The sequence below is a fragment of the Ceratotherium simum genome, chromosome 33 (genome assembly GCF_057802395.1).
Source record: "Ceratotherium simum simum isolate JZ-2026a chromosome 33, ASM5780239v1, whole genome shotgun sequence".
Taxonomy (NCBI): Eukaryota; Metazoa; Chordata; class Mammalia; order Perissodactyla; family Rhinocerotidae; genus Ceratotherium; species Ceratotherium simum.
The window spans coordinates 6619253-6640792 of NC_141932.1; the positions used below are offsets into that span (position 1 = coordinate 6619253).

General features: G+C 46.2%; 1 protein-coding gene across 1 annotated transcript; it reads left to right on the forward strand.

Annotated features, from left to right (window-relative positions):
- The first annotated feature begins 5475 nt into the window (after positions 1 to 5475).
- Positions 5476 to 9258, forward strand: LOC147912738 (leukocyte immunoglobulin-like receptor subfamily A member 2). Its single transcript, XM_087422330.1, has 5 exons — positions 5476 to 5509; positions 5604 to 5882; positions 6180 to 6479; positions 8818 to 8921; positions 9238 to 9258. Exons 1-5 carry the CDS (start codon positions 5476 to 5478, stop codon positions 9256 to 9258), a joined length of 738 nt encoding a protein of 245 aa, XP_087278456.1.
- The last annotated feature ends 12282 nt before the right edge of the window (positions 9259 to 21540 follow it).

Genomic DNA, 21540 nt, shown 5'->3' on the forward strand with positions numbered 1-21540 from the left:
TCGAGATGGGGACATTTTCCTGGATGATCTGGGTGAGCCCAATGTAATCACAAGGCTTCTTGTAAGAAGGAGACAAAAGGGTCAGAGTCAGTGGTAGGAAACGTGATGATGGAATCAAGAGGCTGCAGTGATGGAAGGAAGGAGTCAGGAGCCCAGTGCTGCAGGCATCTCTGGGAGCTGGGAAAGGCCAGGAAACTGATTCTCATAGCAGAGCCACAAAAAGCAACCATCCCTGCTAAAATCCCAACTTTAGACCAGTGAGACTGATTTTGTACCTCTGACCTCCAGTACAGTAAGATAGTATATTTGTGTTGTTTAAATCCACGCAGTTTGCGGTAATTTGTTACAGCAGCAACAGGAAACTTAGCCACTTGAGCTTTCTTTTAATTAATGTTTGCATAATATATTGATCCTCTTACTTTTAACCTATTTACATCATTGCATTAAAGTGAACCTCCGGTAGACTGCATAGAGTTGGGTCTCACTTATTGTTGCTAATCCAGTCCTATGATCTCTGCCATTTAATTGTGCTTTCACCATTTATATTTAATGTAATTATTGAAGGTTCTTTTCTGGTTTACCATTGTATTCTTTGTTTTCTGCTTATCCTCGCTACTGTTTGTTCTTCAGTTTTCCCTTCCTGCCTTCTTTGGCTTTTTGGAATACTTTTTAGTATTCCATTTTAATTTATCTATTGGTGTTCTAACTGGAACTCTTTGCATGTTGTTTCTTAAGAGGCTGTTGTAGGTATTATAATGTACACACCTAATTACACAGAGTTAACATTTTACGTCTTCAAGAGAAATGTAGAAGCCTTACCACTGTGTGGGTCCTTTCATCCTCACCACTTTATGCTGCAGCTGTTATGTGTGTTACATCTACATACATTAAAACCCCACCAGACAATGTCATCAGTTTTGCTTTAAACAGCCAAACACATTTTAAAGAACTTAAGAGGAGAAATATATGCTGTTACATTTACCTAGATATTTACCATTTTTTACTCTTCCTTTATTCTTGAATTTCTAAGTTTCCCTCTAGAATTATTTCCTTTCCGCTTGAAGAATTTTCCTTACTTCTTTTAGAGCAGGTCTGCTTGCAAGAAATTCTCTCAGTGTTCCTTCCTCTCCGAATGATCTTATTTTGCCTTCATTCCAGAAGAATACATCTAGAAAATTCCAGGTTGGCTCTTCTTGTCTTACAGAACTTTAACATCTTCTGACATTGACAGTTTCTGATGTGAAATCTGTAATCATTCAAATCATTTTTGTTCTGTGTTTCATGGCATTTTTATCTGGAGGATTTCAACTCTTTTTTTTTTTTTGGTTTTCACTAGCTTGATTAGAATTATGATGTGTGGCATGGTTTTTAAAGCTTATCTTATTTTGCATTTGCAGAACATCTTGGGCATGTAAATTTATGACTTTCAACAAATCTATGAAATGGTCAGCTTTTATTTCTTCAAATATTTTTTCTTCATTAATATCAATCTCATTTTGCTGGGAGATCAATGATATGATTTGTCTCACAGATGCCTGCGTCTGTGTCGTTTTTTAAAATCCTTTTTGCCTCCAACCCATGCTCTCACCCAGTGACTGGAGAAAGAATTCACAATATGAGATGATAAGCTCTGCCCAGGGAAGGAAGAGGCACTGAGGAGGCAGAAATGACTCAGAGGTTTCAAAGGAGGCTGATGACGAAAAAGATGGTACTGACTTTAGAAACAAGGAAGTCAGTGAAGGGAAGTGTTTAGGGGGAAGGAAATCCACAATTCCAGGTCAGGAGGGAGGGCTACACCTTCTTCTGAGAAATGGTGATCAGTCTTCTAAGCGTCTCCCCAAGCCTTCTTCTCCCCGGGGTCCTCCTCCCTGTGATGGCCCCACTGGCTTCTCCAGGCACCAAGGCAGACAGTGGAACAGCCTTACATTTCACATCCAATCATCAAATCCACACCACCATGCCCCTTGAGTCCTTCTTAACAATATCCCTGATCCATCGCAAGACTCAGGGCATCTCATCTGTGTCATCACATCTCATGTCTCACCTTCCTGGTCTTCACATCCAGGCCCCCACTCCTTTCTCCAGTTCATTCCTCTCACTGCCTCCAAAGGACTCTTATAATAACCCTATCTGGTCTGATCCTGCCCTGCTCAGAACCCTTCCAGCAACTTCCATCTTCAAAAAAGATCCAAGTTGCACCATCTGATGTTCAGGGCTGTGAATGATCAGGTCTGAGCTAAACTCACCAGCCCCAGCGAACACACTCTCCTTCTCAACCAAACTCATCACAGTTAACCACACACACCCCCAAACACACACACAAGCTGAGCTACTTAACAATTCTGTGCCTTCCTCAGGCTGCTCCCTCAACCAGTCTGAACCTAGTCAACTCCTTTCCAACCTGATGTCCCAAGAAGCTGTCCTGTCTCATTCCACTCAACTGTAAATGTATTTTGTGTTATAGGTTTGTGTAAGGGTTATATGAGAAAACCACATAAACAACTTAAAATACTGATCAACACACTATCCAGGGGCCAAATTAATGTTGGAGTTTTATTATTAATAGAGTTAATTATCAATAGAGCCTTCCTGCATTACATTTTCCACATGGTGGTAGTCTTTTTTAAACAGAAATGTGGTCATATTGTCTGTTACTTAAAATCTTCCCATTGTCTTAAAGATAAATGTCAAGGTACTGGCAAGGGGCTCAAGATCCTGTGTGACAAGGCCCAGGATTCTGATTGCTCTCAATTCTGAGAACAGCTCAGACCTTTATGGTCAAGGATGCCCCACCTCCACCTCTGGGCTGATCCTGCTCATGCCTTGGGTCACTCCTTCACCAGAAGGACCCCTCACAGCCAGGATGCAAGTTGCAGGATATCTACCTGTTGTTGAATCTCATTGTCCCCTGTTTTATTTTTTTCTCCCAGCTTGTATTAAAACAAGACTATAGGGGCCGGCCCCGTGGCTTAGCAGTTAAGTGCCCGCGCTCGGCTACTGGTGGCCCCAGTTCAGATCCGGGGCGCGCACCGCTTGTCCGACCATGCTGAGGCGGCGTCCCACATACAGCAACTAGAAGGATGTGCAACTATGACATACAACTATCTACTGGGGCTTTAGGGAGAAAAAGGGGGGAAAATGGAGGAGGATTGGCAATACATGTTAGCTCAGGACCGGTCTTCCTCAGCAAAAAGAGGAGGATTGTCATGGACGTTAGCTCAGGGTTGATCTTCCTCACAAAAAAAATAAGTAAATAAATAAACACTTCAAAAAAAAAAGGTGGGGGGCTGGCCCGGCGGCACAAGCGGTTAAGTGTGCACGCTCCACTGTGCAGCCCGGGGTTCGCCAGTTCGGATCCTGGGCGCGCACTGATGCACTGCTTGGCAAGCCATGCTGTGGCGGCATCCCACATAAAGTGGAGGAAGATGGGCATGGATGTTAGCCCAGGGCCAGTCTTCCTCAGCAAAAAAAGAGGAGGATTGGCAGATGTTAGCACAGGGCTGATCTCCCCACAAAAAACATAAATAAATAATAATAATAAAAACCAAGACTATAACTGAATTATTTGCCACCTAAATATCTGTAATATCTGTCTCCATTCATCTGAGCCCCTTGAGTCCCAAGAAAGACACTGTCAGCTTCAGCAATGACTCTCCAGCATCCGGCATCATGACTGGACATGGTAACTGCCCAATAAATACTGACTGATTGCCTGACTGATGAAAGAAAGGAAGAAAATTTGCATTTACAGAAGCTCAAAAGGGAAGCAACCTGCCCCAGGTCACAAAGCCTCTATAAGAGGCAGAGTCAGAGTTGGAACAGAAATTGGGCTGATCCTCCCCTGCCTTCTCCAAGCCTCATGTTCCGGGACCAGTGTCGCTCTCTGGATTTGGGTTTGGCGTGAGGTGGAGGCAGAGCGTGTGGGTGTGCAGAGACTCAGATCTGGTCTGGGAGGTCCACTGAGCCTGTTGCCTCTTCAGCTCCATCCCTCAGGAAGAACAGAGTGAGGCCCTGGCAGGGGCTGTTCCCCTTCCTGTGAGGCCACAGATGAGGAACCTGTGATGTGTCACACAGAGACTGAATCTTGTCACACCCCTGTTGTCTGTCTGTCCTGCGGGGCTCTGTGGACTTTATAAATTGTCTGCACCACTGGGGACCATGGGAGGCAGTATCAGGACCCCAACCCTCACTGCCATCCTCTGCCCTTGGTGAGTTTTGGGGAAAAAAGGAGGGATAGTGTCTCCTCCCCTCCCAGGTCCTGATCTCCAAGACCCCAGGACTCAAGAGGCTTGGTGGGGGCAGAATTTCTGGGGGAAGAAGAGTGTACTCAGCCCCAGATCTGACCCCAGTGCTCAGGGGCCAACCAGGCCTGGACCTTCTGTGTGTGGATTAGGGGACACATTCTCACAGGGAACTCTCTTCCAGGGCTTTGTTGGGGTCCGTGGAACTGAGGACAGGCAGGTGAGTCCTCCTCCACACGTCCTTCTTCAGACAAAGGAATGCCATTGAGCAGCTGGGAGGACAGAGGGTCTGGGTTGATGGCAACCAGTCTGGGAGGGGCCTTGAGTGACAGCTGGGAAGGTGAGGGGAGAAGGGCTCCCCTGACACTTCAGGTCTGATTCCTTTCCAGGAGCTCCCCTCAAACCCTCCATCTAGGCTGACCCAGGACCCATGGTCACCATGGGGAGCCCTGTGACCATCTGGTGTCAGGGGTCTCTGCAGGCTGACATCTACTATCTGTATAGAGATAGGGTCCCTCAAGCCTGGGATACAGAGGCCCCACAGGACTCCAGCAACAAGACCAGTGTCTCCATCGAATCTTTGAGCTCACACACTGCAGGGCTGTATCAGTGTGCATATCACACAAGCTGGAACGGCTGGTCAGAGCACAGTGACCCCCTGTCCCTGGTGGTGACAGGTGAGGGGGAGGATCTGGGTCCCCTCCCACTGTGGGCTCCTCCTCACGGGCAGAAGGGAATGGAGTGGGGACTCAGGGGACCTCAGCCCTCACAGTACACACCTAAGCTATGCGGGCTCATGGTCCCCCTTTTAACACAGGTCCCTCCTTCTCCTTCAGGAGAGTACTGGGCACCCTCCCTCTCAGCCCACCCAGTCCCTGTGGCGGCATCAGGAGGGAACATGTCCCTCTCCTGTAGCTCAGAGATCACATTGGACACTTTCCATCTGCTGAAGGAGGGAGGAGCTGACCCGCCCCAACACGTGGAATCAAGGACCTATCCGGGGAGGGGGCAGGCTGTCTTCCCTGTGGGCCCCGTGAATACCTCTCATGGGGGGACCTCCAGATGCTATGGTTCTCCCAGCTCCTACCCCTATGTGTGGTCACTCCCCAGTGACCCTCTGCATCTCGAGGTCACAGCTGAGGGCCCCCTGACCTATTTCTTTCCTGGGACCCCAAAATGACTGACCTGAGCTGTGTGCCCAGTGGAGCCCTGTAGGCGATGGGGACTTGGTGACATGGGTTCCTGGGGCCTGAACCACAGAGCAGGAGGTTTGGGGAGGGACCAGTGAGAACTCTCACTGCAGGCCCCAGTGTGCAATGTGGGGTGTGCGTCCCCTTCAATGCCACTGTCCCTTCTCTCCAGGCGTGTACAGGGAGCCCTCCCTCTCAGCCCAGCCAGGCTCCCTGGTGCTCTCTGGAAACCTGACCCTCCAGTGTTGCTCAGAGGCCGGCTTTGACAGATTCTGTCTGACCAAAGTCGAGGGGCTCACACACCCCCAGCGTCTTCATGGGCAGCACAGCCCCGACTTCCCCCTGGGCCATGTGAACCACAACCATGGGGGCCAGTACAGATGCTACAGTGGACACAACCTCTCCTATGCATGGTCGGCCTCCAGTGCCGCCCTGGACATCCTGATCGCAGGTGAGGAGGCCCATGTCCTGACTGTCTATTCAGGGTGCTGGACCCAGGGTCACCCCTGGTGGTGATGGGGTCCTGGGAGAGAGTCCTGGAGCAGAGGCTGAGATGGGGCAGTGGTCTAGGGAGGAAGGGGGAGTGAGGGGCAAGGAGATAAAAGAGACCCACCCAGAGAGACTGAGAGGAGGTGAGAGGGGGTCATAGACAGAGTCCCTGGAGAGAGGACAGTGGTCCCTCAGCTCGGGGTCAAGGGATGTAGGGAAGGTGCAGCTCTCTACACATCACAACCTTCCTCTCCCCCAGGAATGTATGAGAAACCCTCCCTCTCAGCCCAGCCGGGGCCCTCAGTGTCCTGGGGAGAGAAGGTGACCCTGCAGTGTCGCTCTGAGATCTGGTTGGATACCTTCCATCTGTCCAAGGAGGGGGCACTTGCTCCTCCCCAGCACCTTCATCTGCAGGACATGGCTGCACCCTTTCAGGCCAACTTCACCATCAGTCCTGTGACCTCAGACCACGAGGGGACCTACAGGTGCTACAGCTCACACAGCACCTCACCCTACCTGTTGTCACTCCCCAGTGACCCCCTAGAGCTCCGTGTCTCAGGTGAAGAGCCCCAGTCCTCCCCTTTGTGTCCTCACAGTCAGTTCAGGGTCTGTCCCCAGGGGAGCTCTGGACTGGGATGAGAGTGAGGGGGCCAAAGAAGGCAAGTCAGCCAGAGGGGAAACTCACCTCTCAGAGGGATGGAAAAAGCCAGAGCAACTCCCATCCCTGCCTCATCCTCATCCTCATCCCTGAGGTCCATTACCTCTGTGGTGAGTGGAGGAGGCTGGAGAGGACCCAGGGCTGACCAAAAGGAGGAAAGGCCAGAGGCACCCCATCCTGATCCTCATCCAGTGTCCAGTCCCAGAATCCCCTCACCCAGAGACATGAGAGCAGTGAGTAGCAGACACTGGATCACCAGGGGGACCAGGATCTCCTACTCTGGCATGGCTTGTCTCCCAGGGGCCTGGCAGTCAGGCAGAGACGCCAGGGAACACAGGGCTTCAGGGGCTTTGAGGCTGGGCACACGATGGATTGGGTGGTCATGGCAGAGGGAGATGTTGGGGCTCAGCCTGGGGGAGGGGCAGCCGGGCTGAAGTGGGAAGAATGACAACCACCCCCTCACCTCCCAGCCTGATCCCCAGGAGGCTCTGAGAATCGGCCGATCACCCCCCACAGAGTCAGGCCCCACAGTGGCTAAGTGAGGGTCTCTGTGGGGAGGTGGTGGGTGGGGGGAGCTCAGCCACTTCCTGAGATGGTGACCTGAGAAAAGTTTCTCCTTCTCACGGGGACCAATTTCTCCGATTGCACAGTCCGAGAAGGCTGCTTGGACACTGCGTGGGGACACAGTCTGAGCTCTCCTCCATAAGCTCAGGGGCACTCAGCCCTCCCAGGAGCAGCCGTAGAGTTGGGGAAAGAACATCCCCTGGGTTCAAACCCCAGCTCTGCTACTTCTCACCTGTGGATCTTGGACACATCATGCTCCTCTCCGAGTCCCAGGTTCCTCTCTGCACAACAAGCCTCCCGCCTCCCTCCTCAGGGTGAAAGCCCTCAGCCTGGGGGCTGGCCCTGTTAGAGCTCAGGAAGCACACAGCCCTCCCTCCTGCCTGTCAAAGATGCACACACACTCCATGTCCACAAAGGCCCCACGTGGGGGGCCAGCTCTCTGCAAAGTGGGAGACGGCCCTGGGCTGGGAGAGGGGGAGCAGGGGGAGGGATCGGGTTTGGTGCACAGGTCTCTGCACTGGTGTTCTCCCTGGAAGGGAGAGCATAAAAAATAATTTTAAAAACCCACAAGGGAATCACAGTCCTGGGTTCCAGTCCCAGCTCTGCCACCTCATGATGGGTGACCTGGGGCACATGTCTTATCTCTCTGTGCCTCAGTTTCCTCATCTGTGAAATTGTTGGGTGGGGGTGGCAGTCCCCTGTCACATGATTGTTGTGAGTAAGAGGAGATGAATGCACAGACCCCAGCACACGCCTGGCACTCAGTGGGCACTAAATTAAATGGCATCATTGGTTCATTCATGATGTCACCCATGCTGAACGTCTCAAATGGTACCTAAAGGCTCTAATCGGGGTCTCGGTGGCCTTTGTCCTGCTGCTCTCCCTCCTCCTCCTCCTCTTCCTCATCCAACACCAGCGTCGAGGCAAACACAGGACATCAGGTAGGTAGGGAACAGGGTGACCCAGGTCACAGGGGGAGGTGGGCTAGGTCGCCGGCCAGAGGAAAACCAAATAGATGGGAAGGTCAGCCTAGAAAGAGACTTTTCCAGAATCTCAAATCAGAAAATCCTAAAGAAAACACTTAATACAGCACACATGTCCACATTTAAGGTGTTTTTTATCTTTTGAATCTTTGAAATATTGAAACATACTCACTAGTATGTGTTCAAGTTTCCTTATTTTCTTTCGAATCACATATGGAGGGCGATGGTCATGACCTCCCAGGGCTGAGACTCTGTCCATCATGACCCAGCCCAGAGACAGGCTGATCTCCAGCTCCCTGCAGGGGCTGCAGACCCAGAGCCCAAGGACAGAGGCCTGCAGACCAGGCAATTCCTGCCCTGAAGACCCCAGACCCCCACCCCACCCTCAGCCCCCTCTCTGCCCCTAACACTCCTGTCTCCTCCCCCAGCTCCAGCCCAGCTGCTGACGCCCAGGAAGAGACCCTCTGTGAGAGGAGGGGAGGGGCCACCCTGGGGGGTGGGCACAGAGATTTCAGGAGGCCATGGGGGCATAGGCTGGGAAGGTCTGGGGATTCTGGGTGAGAAGGATTGAAATCCCACATGAGTGACCTCAGGCACATCTCCTCACCCCTGGGTCTCAGTGGCCCATCTGGGAGCAGAGGGGGCTGCAGCCCTGAGAGATCTCAGGGAATCCTCCTGTTCTGCCCCAGCAGATGCTGCCGTGAAGGATACACGGCCTGAGGAGGGCGTGGAGCTGGACCATCAGGTGACATCCCTGCTCCTGTCCAGGACACCAGGGACCTACCTCTTGCCAAACGTAATCCAATGGGCACTTCCTGTCCTCACATCACCCAGCTCTCAGCAGCGTCCCACACTGACTTCTCGTCTTGGGCACCCTGGGTCGTCCTGCTGTGACTTCACTCCTCCTGGTTTCTGTGACCTCATGGCCCTTCCTATGCAGTCTCCTTTCCTGGGTCCTCGTCCTCTGTCTGACCTTATGGTTGTTGGGGTGCACCCCCAGGTCTCAAGAGGATGCAGGAATGAGTGAATCACCCACAAGTCCCCTAGGCCCCCTTCATTCATTCACCCAACAATGTGCACAGGAAGCTCACTGTTTACCCGGTTCCATTCAGATGCTGCAGGTGCAGCAGTGAGAAAACTGTCTCCATACTCCTTGAGCACCCCTCCTGGGTGAGAGGTAACAAACAAATACATGGGCTCCTAGAGTGCAAAGTGCTGTTAAGGAAAACAATGTAAAGAAAAGGGGATAGAGTGCATAGTGGGGCAGAGGAAACAGCAGGTGGAAAGATCCTCAGGCAGTAACATGCTTTTTCAGGAAGATGGGCCACATGGCTGAAGCCAAATGAGCGAAAGATGGCATGTTAGGATAAGAATCAGAACTGCAGAAAGCATCCAGATGTCCAAGGCTCAGGACGTCCCTGAAGATTCCATCAGGAAGTGACCTCACTCTGTAACAGTGTGGACAGTTGACTGGAGGAGGTCAGCAGTGGGGTCAGGGAGACACTGTTTCTGTCCCTCTGACTCCCTCCAGCAGGGCCCCCGGGATGAAGACCCCCAGAGAGTGACATATGCCCAGGTGAACCACTCAAGATCAAGACTCAGGCGGGGAGTGGCCACCTCTCCTTCCCCCCTGTCAGAGGAATCACTGGACGTGAAGGACACACAAGTAGAAGAGGACAGACAGATGGACAGACAGGTGGGTCCCATCGTCTCCTGGACCCCAGGCTGTCCCCCACCCCAACCACATGTCTATCTGCCACTCTGCCCCTGCTCCAGGCTGCTGCATCTGAAGACCCCCAGGAAGTGACCTACGCACAGCTGAACAGCATGACCTTCAGGCGAGAGACAACACCCCCTTCCTCCCAGTTAGAGGAGCCCCCAGCGACATCCAGCGTGTATGCTGCTCTGGCCATCCACTAGCCCAGGAAGGACCTACACCCCAACCTCCAGGGAGGGAGACTGCAGGAACCCCAGAAGGCACAGGAGCTGCCCCCAGTGGACACCTCCTAATGACCCCCAGGCAGCCTGGACTCCTAACATGGACCACCAGGAACTTCTGGGACACTTTGGGAGTCACCTGATTCTGCCGTCAAATATAACAGATATCCTCACATTATGGAAGTAAAGCAATAGACTTTTCAATAATCCATGAGTAAAATGAGAAAACCAAAACTGAAATGAAAGCATGTTTTAAATTGAATGATAATGTAAATATTATACATCAATCCTGCCAAATAGGAAAACTAAGAAACATGAATGAATGAGTATCTTAGAAAAGAAAAGCCTAAAAACATCAATGACCTAAGCTATTATACCAAGAATTTAGAAAAAGAATAGCAAATTATTCCAAATAAAGGTAAAAAGAGGGAAATAATAATGACAAGAGTAGCTACTAATGATGAGAAATAAAAAATAGAGAAGTCAATAAAGCCAAAAAAATTCATTCTTGAAAATATTAATCACACTTATCAATCCCAGCCACAACACAAGGAAAATGAGAGAAGGCACACATTACCATTATCAGGACAGTATCACAGATCCTACAGGCTTTAAATAGATAACAGATGATTATGATCAATTTTATGCCAATACATTAGAAAATTTAGATGAAATGGACAAAATACTCAAAAATACAATTTACCAAAATGATGGAAATAAAATATAAATAGGATATCTGAATTGTCATATATATTAAATATGTTGAACCTATAACTAAAAATCTTCCCACAAAGTGAACTCTGAGTCTGGAAAGCTTCACTGGTGAATGCTTCTGAACACTTATGCACTTATGGAATACACACATACACACACGTGGACACACACACAAACACACATACACATACGTACACATATACCAAACTTACATAACCTTCTCCCAAAAATAGAGAAGGAGGGACTATTCCTCCTAACACATTTTATCAGGACACAAAAAAATTGATACCAAAACCTGACAAGGAAACTACAAAATGGGAACATCACAGGAAGCTCTCTCACAGGAACTCAGCTGTAGATTCCAACACAGAATATTCCCAAACAAGAGTCAGCGATATACGAAATGGATGATATATTACGACCATGCTGGTGTGTTCTTCTCACATGGAACACATGGCTGGTTTCATATTCAACAATCGATCAATACATTTCAAACATAAAAGAAGAAACAGAAAAATAATCAAATCAACAGATTCAAAGATTCTGATAACATACATCATCAATTTATAATTAAAGAAACCTCCTCAGAAATAAAAGAGAATTCCCTGTCATTTATCAAAAAATCTTTAAAAATCTACAATAGAAATAATTTTTACAGGTAAAAACTTGAACTCTTTCTGCCTGTGACTGAGAATGAGACAAGAATGTTCACTATGACCTCTTCTACTCAGCAGGGCACTGGAAGAACCAACAAATAAAGCAAAAAAACATGATTAGAGTGAAGGGATGGAATAAAACTGTATTACTCACAGATTACAAAACTGTGCATGGAAAACCCCAATTAATATAAAGATCTATTATTCTAATTTGAAAAGAATGGATCCTGTGTCACTAGATACATCATCAATACATATAAATCAGCTGCACTTCAGACTTCCAGTTTGGACCAAGAGGAAGTAGAGGTTTGTCTCCCTAACCCCCACAAGGCACAGAAAACTCCTGGACCTTGTGTATATAACAAACATGAGAATACTCCAAACAGGACAGAGAAGGCAGCAGACAGACTAAGACTGTTAGGACCCCGGGAGTGACACAGTGCATGTCAAAGGCCCTACGTGGGGACCTGGACTGCACTCTCCACCTGGCAGTAATGAGTCAGTACCCCAGCCATGTGTCAGAAAAGGCCTTTTGTAACAGAACATTTAAATAAGATCTAGACTCCCACACCATGAAATCCATAATGTCCAGTTCATGACAGCAACCAGGAAAATCTCATCTTGAGTGAGAAAAGACCATTGTCAACAGAGGCTAACACTGAGGTGACACAGAGGTTGGAATTATCTGACAAGGATTGTGAAGCAGCCACAATAAAAATGCTTTAATGGGCAATTACACACATGCTTAGAATAAATCTTTTAAAAAAAGTCTCAGCAAAGAAATAGAAGGTACAAAGAAGAAGGTAATGGAAATTCTAGATCTGAAATACACAATAATCAAAATAAAGGCTCCATGGATGGGCTCAACAGCAGAATGGAGAGGACAGAGGAAATAATGACCATGAAGACACAACAATAGAAATTACTCAGTCTGAACAACAGGGAGCAAATGAACTGGAAAAGAACATGAACAGAGCCTCAGGACCTGTGGGATTCTAACAAAAGATCTCACATCCATGTGATCGAGTCCTAGAAGCAGAGGAGAAAGAGGATGAGACAGAAAAACTATTCAAGAAATCATGGCTCGAATTTCCCCAAACTTGGCAAAAGTCATAAACCTATACATTCATGAAACTCAGCGAACCCCAAACAGGAGAAGCCCACAGAAATCTATGCCAAGACGCATCATGACCCAACTAAGGGAAAACAAAAGACAAGCTCCTTGAACGCAGTGAGACAGAAATGCCACCTCACCATAGAGGGAAACCACTCAGATGACAACCGGCTTCCCGTCAGAAACCGTGGAAGCAGGAAGCAAGAGGAAAGACATTTCAGGTGCAGAAAGAAAAGAACTGTCGATCCCAATTTCTACAGAAGGTGAAATTATCCTTCAGGAAGGAAGGGGAAATAAAAACATTCTCAGGTGAAGGAAGCTAAGAGGATTGTCACAAGCAGGCCTCCCCTAAATGAATGGAAAAGGAAGTTCTTGACCCCGAAAGGAACTGACAAAGGGATGATCCTTGGCACACGAGGAAGGAAGACAGAAGAATGGGAAGAAAACGTGGAGTCTGGGACAGTGTAGAGGACGGAGAGTCAGAACTGCCCAGTTATTTTTCCTCCACTTCACATTATTTTCAAATTTTGAGGCAGCAAAAACATACAGGCATTTATGCAATGATGTTGACATCTTTTGTTAATCGACTAACATTTTAGGAAACAAAGATAAATTAAAGTTTTAATTCCCAGGGCCGGCCCCGTGGCTTAGTGGTTAGGTGCACGCGCTCCGCTGCTGGCAGCCCGGGTTCAGATCCTGAGTGAGCACCGAGGAACCGCTTCTCTGGCCATGCTGAGGCCGCGTCCCACATACTTCAACTAGAAGGATGTGCAACCATGACATACAACTATCTACTGGGGCTTTGGGGAAAAAAAAATTAATTAATTAATTTAAAAAAAAAAGTTTTAATTCCCAGAGCTCACACAGTGGTGGGAGATGTTTGAATCCCGTGCAGCACTAGGAACCAATCAAGCACCCCAGAGGAGCCAGGCCTAGTTAGCCAAAGGAGCTGCAGGACACGCCTAAAGACAGACTGTTGTTAAAGCCTTGAAAGCAAAAGATGAACCAAGTCCTTGAATCGACTTCCAAAACATAGTTACATACTCTTTACAGAAAGGAAACAGAATCTGTGTACTCAACAGTATAACTTCCATAGTGCCTGGCAGAGTCATCACAAACAACCCTGCACTCAGGTGGACTAGCAGGGGTTAGTGCCACCCTCAAAGACTTAAAGGAGGCAGCAGTGGGGCCACCGTATCCCTGCTTAATACACCAGCCTGGCCCCTGAAAAACTGGATGGATCCTGGGTGGTGGATGGTGGAGGGACACAGACCTCACCAAGTACTGACTCCTGGCAGCTGCTCTGCGGGATGGATGCATTTCCTAGGACAGAATTATGCAGCCTCTGGTCACTTTTGTGCAGCTGTGGATCTGGTAACAGAAGCAGCACTTCTTCCCCTGGGATGGACTGCAGTACATGTTCACAGTGTCCAGGGATAAACCAACTCTCCCTCTTTCACAGCATCGTCCAAAGGGACCCTTAGCATCTTGACATCGGGCAGGACATCACATTTGTCCACAATGTTGGTGACATCTTGTTAATTTGACCTGGTGAGTAGACAGACGGTGGTGAGTACTCTCATTGCCCTGGTATGTACTCCAGATGGTGGGAGATTTAAAAAAAAGAAAAAGATAGAAAGAAATTCAAAGATTCAGGGTCTGCCAAAGCAGTGAACTTTATAGTGGTGCTGCTCTCTGAGTTCTGCCAAGACATACCCTATATTGCACCTTGCAACCCCTCACACTAAGAAACAGACATGGTTCTGGGTATGAGGCTTTGGATGGTGGAAGCAGCATATTCCATACTTGAGAAAACAGATTCCTCCATATCAGATGACTGAGAAAGCTGGGGGTTTGAGCGGATCACAGAGGAAGATTGGGCTCTGCAGTACCAGGACCCTGCAGCCATGGCCATGTGATCCGCCAGGTCCCCTGGTCCTGTAAGTGCCCGTGTGTACTGAGATGCTGTGTGAATTCCCTGCCCAGCCTCAATGGTAGATTTGAAGTTTATCCCCCTTGGGTACCTGCCATCACATCACCTGAAATAGAGAGTAGACACCATTTAAAAAGATGCTCCTGGGGCCAGCCGAGTGGCGTAGCAGTTAAGTTCGTGGGCTCCGCTTTGGCGGCTCAGGGTTCAGAGGCTCGGATCCCGGGCACAGACCTACGCACCACACATCAAGCCATGCTGTGGCGGTGTCCCATATACGAAATAGAGAAAGATGGGCACAGGTGTTAGCTCAGGGCTAATCTTCCTCAGCAAAAAGAGGAAGATTGGCCCAGATGTCAGCTCAAGGCCAATCTTCCTTATTCACAAAAAAAGAAACAGCTGCTCCTGACGTGCTGCTGGTTCCCAAAAGAAACTGAATGACTGACAAGGAGACATCAAGTGTCTACACAACTGTAACTATCTGTGATAAGCCGGCTATTGTCCTTCTCACCAAGTCATAAGGCTGCAATCCATTGTTGGAAGAGAGTGGTACACCTGGGGCCAGGGACAGGTCCAGAGGACAAGGGTGAGTCACACAAAGATGTGGGTTAGATGCACATGACGCCCACATCCGTACCCGTCACAATGGTGCCTCTCCTCAGCTGTCATCTACAGATCTGAGGCCTGGGCCATGCCTGGGTGATGGGGTGTTTTGGAGTAGTGTTGCTCTACAGCCCCACTTGGGGGACTCTGATAAGAGAAAATGCCTTCAGTGGGCAGACATTTGGGTAATGAAATGGATATTGCACTTTTTGTGGAAAGAGAACTGGCTAGATGTAAAGGCATATACGGCCTCCAGGATAGTAGCAAACACCTTGTCTATACGGTCAGGGGACTGAAAGGAGCAAAATGGAGGAGACAAGGATATCCAGGAAGCAGCCATGTGTATGGACAGATGTACAGGAGTGGGCACCAAGCACTGGATCATTGAATCAGATATTAATGCCCCAGAGAGCCCACAGACAAGGTCCTTAACAACCAAGGGGACAGGATGGCTCGTTCAGCAGATACTAGCCAGCCTCTGCTCTTCATCCTCCCAGTGTTTACACAGTGGGCCTATGATGGACACCCATGGCGGCAGAGATGGAGGCTACTCATGAGGCTTCACCTGTCACCGAAACTGATCCAACTACAGACACTGATGGATGTCCATCGTTTCAGCAGTGGAGACCAACACAGAGTACTTTTGTGTGCGTGTGTGTGAGGAAGATCAGCCCTGAGCTAACATCCATGCCAATCCTCCTCTTTTTGCTGAGGAAGACCGGCCCTGAGCTAACATCTATTGCCAATCCTCCTCCTTTTTTTCCCCCCTTTTTCTCCTCAAAGCCCCAATAGATAGTTGTATGTCATAGCTGCACATCCTGATAGTTGCTGTACATGGGACGCGGCCTCAGCATGGCCCGACAAGCGGTGCGTCAGTGTGTGCCCGGGATCCGAACCCAGGCGGCCAGTAGCAGAGTGCTCGCACTTAACCACTAAGCCGCAGGGCCAGCCCCCAACACAGAGTCCTTAATGTTGTATCATTCCTCATGGAAGCAAATCAGATATGTGGTTGCAAGTTGATTTCAGCCCTGGTGGAACGGACACTGATTGCACCTAATTAGTATGTATGTGTGTGAATATTGAGGCATAAAATGCACCCCCTTTAAGTGTGTAGTTTGATCAGCTTTGGTAAACGTAGAAATTCATGTAACTATACCACCACAATCAATATACAAAACAGTGGCATCACTACTACAATTCCATGGTGACCTTTTTAGTCAATCTACACTCCCCACACTGAAGCAAACAGCGAGCAGCTTTCTTCACGAGGTGTTCGTCTTGCCAGATCTAGAATTTCATAAAAAATGGAATCATAAGGTGTGTACTCTTCTGTTTCTGCTCTCTTCGTGCAGTATAATCTTTTTTAAAATTCATCCACTTTATTGATATCTCATTTTAGTTTTACTTTCATTTCTCTAATGATTATTGATGTTGAGCATTTTTTCATGTGCTTATCGGTCATTTAAATATCTTCTTTTGTGAAATGTCTGTTCAAAGTGTTTTGCTCATGTAGGAGGGTTTTATTATTATTTGTAAAAGTCCGTACTTAGTCTGCATACAAATCCTCTGTCAGATACACACATACACACACACACACACACACACACACAATACATATTTTCTCTTAGTCTGGCTTGTTTCTTCCATTACCAAACACTGTCTTTTGAAGGGCAAAAGTTTTTACTCTTATAAACTCCAATTAATCTCGTTGCTCCCAGGGCCGGCGCCATGGCTTAGCGGTTAAGTGCGCGCGCTCCGCTGCTGGCGGCCTGGGTTTGGGTCCCGGGCGCGCACCAACGCATCGCTTCTCCGGCCATGCTGAGGCCGCGTCCCACATACAGCAACTAGAAGGATGTGCAACTATGACATACAACTATCTACTGGGGCTTTGGGGGAAAAAAATGAAGAAAGAAAGAAATCTTGTTGCTTCTGTTTGTGTTTTTGTATCTTTCTGAGAAATCTTTCTCTAAAGTTGTAAAGATTTTCTTTAAGGTTTTCTTTTAGATGCCTTATGGTTTTGACTTTTGCAATTAGATCTATGATTTATTTCATGTCAATTATTGTGTCCGGTGTGGGGTAAAGGTCAAGATTCATTTTTCTCCAAACAGATGTCCGGTTGTCCCAGCACCATTTGTGGAGAAGATGATCTTTTCTTCAAGGGAGCACTTCTGTCCTTTGTTATGTCAGCTGATCATCAGTGTGTGGGTCTACCACAGCGATCTCCTTTCTGTTTATTTTTTCTACCTCCTGTCCTTATGCAAATATCACACTGCCCATTACATTTGTTCCTTCCATACAAAATCTTGGTGGAAGAAGATGTCCAATTTTATTCCTCTTCAAAATTGTTGTGCTATTACTGCTCTTTTGTATTTCCACATACATTTTAGTATCAGCCCGTCAATTGCCTAAAAAAGCTAGTTGAGATTTTCATTCGGGTGGCTCTGAATACATGTCAGTTTAGAGAGAGCTGATACTTTAACAATATTGAGTCTTTCAATCAATGAAAAGGGGACATTACCTCTTTTTTTTTTTTAGTTCCTCTTTAATTTCTCTTAGCTAAGTACTATAGTTTTTAGTCTTCAGATCTCACACATCTATACTTATATTTATTTCCACGTTATGGTTTTTGGAGCTATAGTAAATAGTATCGTATTTTAATTTTGCTTTCCAATTGTTCCTTGTTAATGTATGGAATGGAATAAAATTCAAATGATTTTTTAATATTTATCTTGTATTTAATATTTGTATTAATGTACTTAATATTGATCTTGAGACCTTCCTCCTTCACCTATCAGTTGTAGGAGCTCTTTGTAGATTCCTTAGGATTTCCTCCATATATGATTATGTGGATTGGGAATAAAGACAGTTTTATTCCTTGCATTTCAGTCTGTATGCTTTTTATTCCTTGAAACTTATCTTATTGCACCAGCCAGTTCTGAATAGAAGCAGTGAGAGCATCATTGCCTTGTCCCCAGTCACAGGGGAAAAACATTCAATACAATGTTACCTCAACATAGATCATAGATGCCCTTTATCTGATTAAGGAAATTCCCTTCTATTCTTGTATAGCTGAGCATTTATTTTATCAAATCTTTGTGCGCATGTCTGTATGTAATGATGCGGTTTTTCTTTGTTAGTCTCTTAAGATGGTGGATTACCTTTATTGACTTTCAAATGCGGAACTAGCCTGGCATCTGAGGATGAATCCCACTTGGTTCTGATGATTGTCCTTTTCCTATATTGCTGGCTTATATTTACCAATATTTTGGTGAGGATTTTGGCATCTCTGTTCTTGAGGGACATTGGCCTGCACCTTTCTTTCCTTGTACTCTCTTTGTCTGGTTTGAGTTTGGAGGACTACCTGCCTCATAAAATTGTTGCAAAGTGTTCCTTTCTCTTCTGTTTTCTGGAAGAGACTGTGAAGGATTGTATGAATTCTTCTCCAAATGTTTGGTGGTACCTGCCAGTGAGACCACTGTGGCCAGGAGTTTTCTTTGTTGGAAAGTTTTTTTAACTACAAATTCAGTTTAATGTTTTTCAAGAAAATCAGATGATTTCTACTTGAGTGAGTTTTGATAGTGCGTGTTGTTCAAGAGTTGGTCCATTCCATTTAAGTTGTCAAATTTATCACCACAGTGTTGTTCGTAGTAGTGTTCTCTTATTCTCCTATTATTAATCAATTAAAAATAATCCTATTTGTAGTGATAGCCTGTCATTCACGCCAGATGTTGTCAATTTGGGAGTGTCTCTTTTTTCCGTAATTAGTCTGCCTGGTGGTTTGCCAATTTTACTGGTCGTGTTAAAGAACCAGCCTTGGGTTTCACTGATCTTTGCTCCTGTGTTTCTGTTTCCAGTTTAATTGATTTCTGCCCTCTATTATTATTCTACTATGCTTACGCTGGGCTGAGTTTGCCCTTCTTTTCCTTGTGTCTTAGATGGAAGCTTAGGTTAGTGATTAGGAACCATTCTTTGTTCAGCATGAGCACTTGCAGCCCTTCCCTTCCTCCTAAACTCTGCTTTGGCTGCGACCCACAATGTTTAGCATGCTGTATTTTCATTTTCGTCCAGTTCAAACTATTTTCCAATTTTCCTTGAGTTCCTCTTCACCCCATAAATTATTTAGAAGTGTGTTGTTTAATTTCCAAATAGTTGAAGATTTTCCAGATATCTTTCTAGTAATAGAGGTTTACTTAAATTCCATTAGAAAAGAAGTGATGTATGATATTAATTCTTTTAAATGTGTTAGCTTTGTTTTAAAACCAAGGACGTGGACTATTGTGGCCAACATACTATGTGCACTTGAAAAGAATGTCTACTTTGCTGTTGGTGAAGTGCTCCCTGTGTGTCAATCAGGTCAAGTTGTTGAGTGTCGTTCAGGTTTTCTGTATCCTTGCTGATTTGCCATCCAGTTGCTCAAACAATTACCAAGAGAGGAGTGTAAAGTCCCTGACTATAATTGTTCATGTACTTATTTGTCCTTTCATTTCTGACAGGTTTTGCTTTACGTACTTTGAAGCTCTGCTGTTTTAGGTATACACATTTAGGATTACTCTGTCTTCCTGGTGAGTTGAACATTTTATCTTTATGTAATATCTTTCTTTATCCCTGATAATTTACCTGTTCAAAAGCCTACCTTACCTGATATCTTCTATTGTAGTGTTTTATATGGTAGCCACTGTAATAAATAGAATAATGCTGCTTCCTTCCCATTCCCAAAGATTTCCTCACCCTAATCTCTGACACCTGTGAGTATGTTACTTTACATGGCAAAATGGACTTTGCAGATGAGACTAAATTAAGTATCTTGAGATAGGGACATTTTCCTGGATTATCTGTGTGAGCCCAATGTAATCACAAGGCTTCTTGTAAGAGGGAGACAAAAGGGTCAGAGTCAGTGGTAGGAAACGTGATGATGGAATCAAGAGGCTGCAGTGATGGAAGGAAGGGGTCAGGAGCCCAGTGCTGCAGGCGTCTCTGGGAGCTGGGAAAGGCCAGGAAACTGATTCTCGCTGCAGACCCACCAAAAGCAACCACCTCTGTGACACCTCGACTTTAGCCCGGTGACACTGATTTTGTACTTCTGACCTCCAGTACAGTAAGATGAAAATTTGTATTGTTTAAATCCACTAAGTTTGTTGTAATTTGTTACAGCAGCAGGAAACTTAGGCAGCAACTTAAGCTCTTTTAATTAATGTTTGCATAATATATTCATTCTCTTACTTTTAACCTATTTACATCATTGTATTAAAGTGAACCTCTGGTAGACTGCATGCAGTGGGGTCTTACTTGTTGTTGCTAATCCAGTGCTATGATCTCTGCCATTTAATTGTGCTTTCACCATGTATATTAAATGTAATTATTGAAGGTTCTTTTCAAGTTTACCATTTATTGTTGGTTTTCTGCTTGTTCCCTCTATTTTTTTGTTTTTCAGTTGTCCCTTTCCTGCCTTCCTTTAGCTTTTTGGAATACTTTTTAGTATTTCATTTTAATTTATCTATTGGTGTTCTAGCTGTAACTCGTTGCATGTTGTTCCTTAAGTGGCTGTTACTGTAGGTATTATAATATACACACCTAATTTCACAGAGTCCACATAGAGTTCACGTTTTACCTCTTCAGGAGAAATGTGGAAGCCTCACCACCATATAGATCCTTTCACCCCCATCCCTTTATGCTGTAGCTGTTATGTGTGTCACATCTACAGACATTAAAACTCCACCATACAATGCTCAGTTTTCCTTTCAATAATGATACACATTTTAAAGAACTTAATATATGCTACTACATTTACCTAGATGTTTACCATTTTTTGCTCTTCCTTTATTCTGGAATTTCCAAGTTTCCCTCTAGAATTATTACCTTTCTGCCTGAAGAACTTACCTTATTTCTTTTAGAGAAGGTGTGCTGACGACAAATTCTCTCAGTGTTCCTTCCTCTCAGAATGACTTTATTTTGCTTTCATTCCTCAAGAATATATCCAGAAGAATTCCACTTGGCTCTCCTTGTCTCTCAGAACTTTAATATCTTCTGATATTGACGGTTTCTGATGTGAAATCCGTAAGCATTCAAATCATTTTTCCTCTTTGTTTCATGGCATTTTTCCTGGAGGCTTTCAACTTTTTTTGTTTTTGTTTTTGTTTTCACTACTTTGATTACGATTATGAAGTGTGTGGGGCCGGTCTTCTTGTTTTCTTGGTTTTTTTTTCTTTTCCTGAGGAAGATTAGCCCTGAGCTAACATCTGTTACCAATCCTCCTCTTTTTGCTGAGGAAGATTGGCCCTGGGATAACATCCGTGCCCATCCTCCTCTACTTTGTATGTAGGACGCTTGCCACAGCATGGCTTGATAAGCTGTGCGTGGGTCTGCACTGGGGATCTGAAGCTGTGAACCCCAGGCTGTCGAAGCGGAGTGCACGAAGTTAACCACTTTGCCACTGGGCCAGGCCCTGGGCATGGTTTTTAAA

What these genes read in the sequence shown, in the direction of transcription:
- LOC147912738 (XM_087422330.1), top strand. Translation starts at nt 5,476, where the DNA reads ATGGGTTCCTGGGGCCTGAACCACAGAGCAGGAG. An exon ending in CCTGGACATCCTGATCGCAG is followed by an intron (nt 5,883 to 6,179) that starts GTGAGGAGGCCC and finishes CCTCTCCCCCAG; the next exon opens with GAATGTATGAGAAACCCTCC. An exon ending in CCTAGAGCTCCGTGTCTCAG is followed by an intron (nt 6,480 to 8,817) that starts GTGAAGAGCCCC and finishes CTGCCCCAGCAG; the next exon opens with ATGCTGCCGTGAAGGATACA.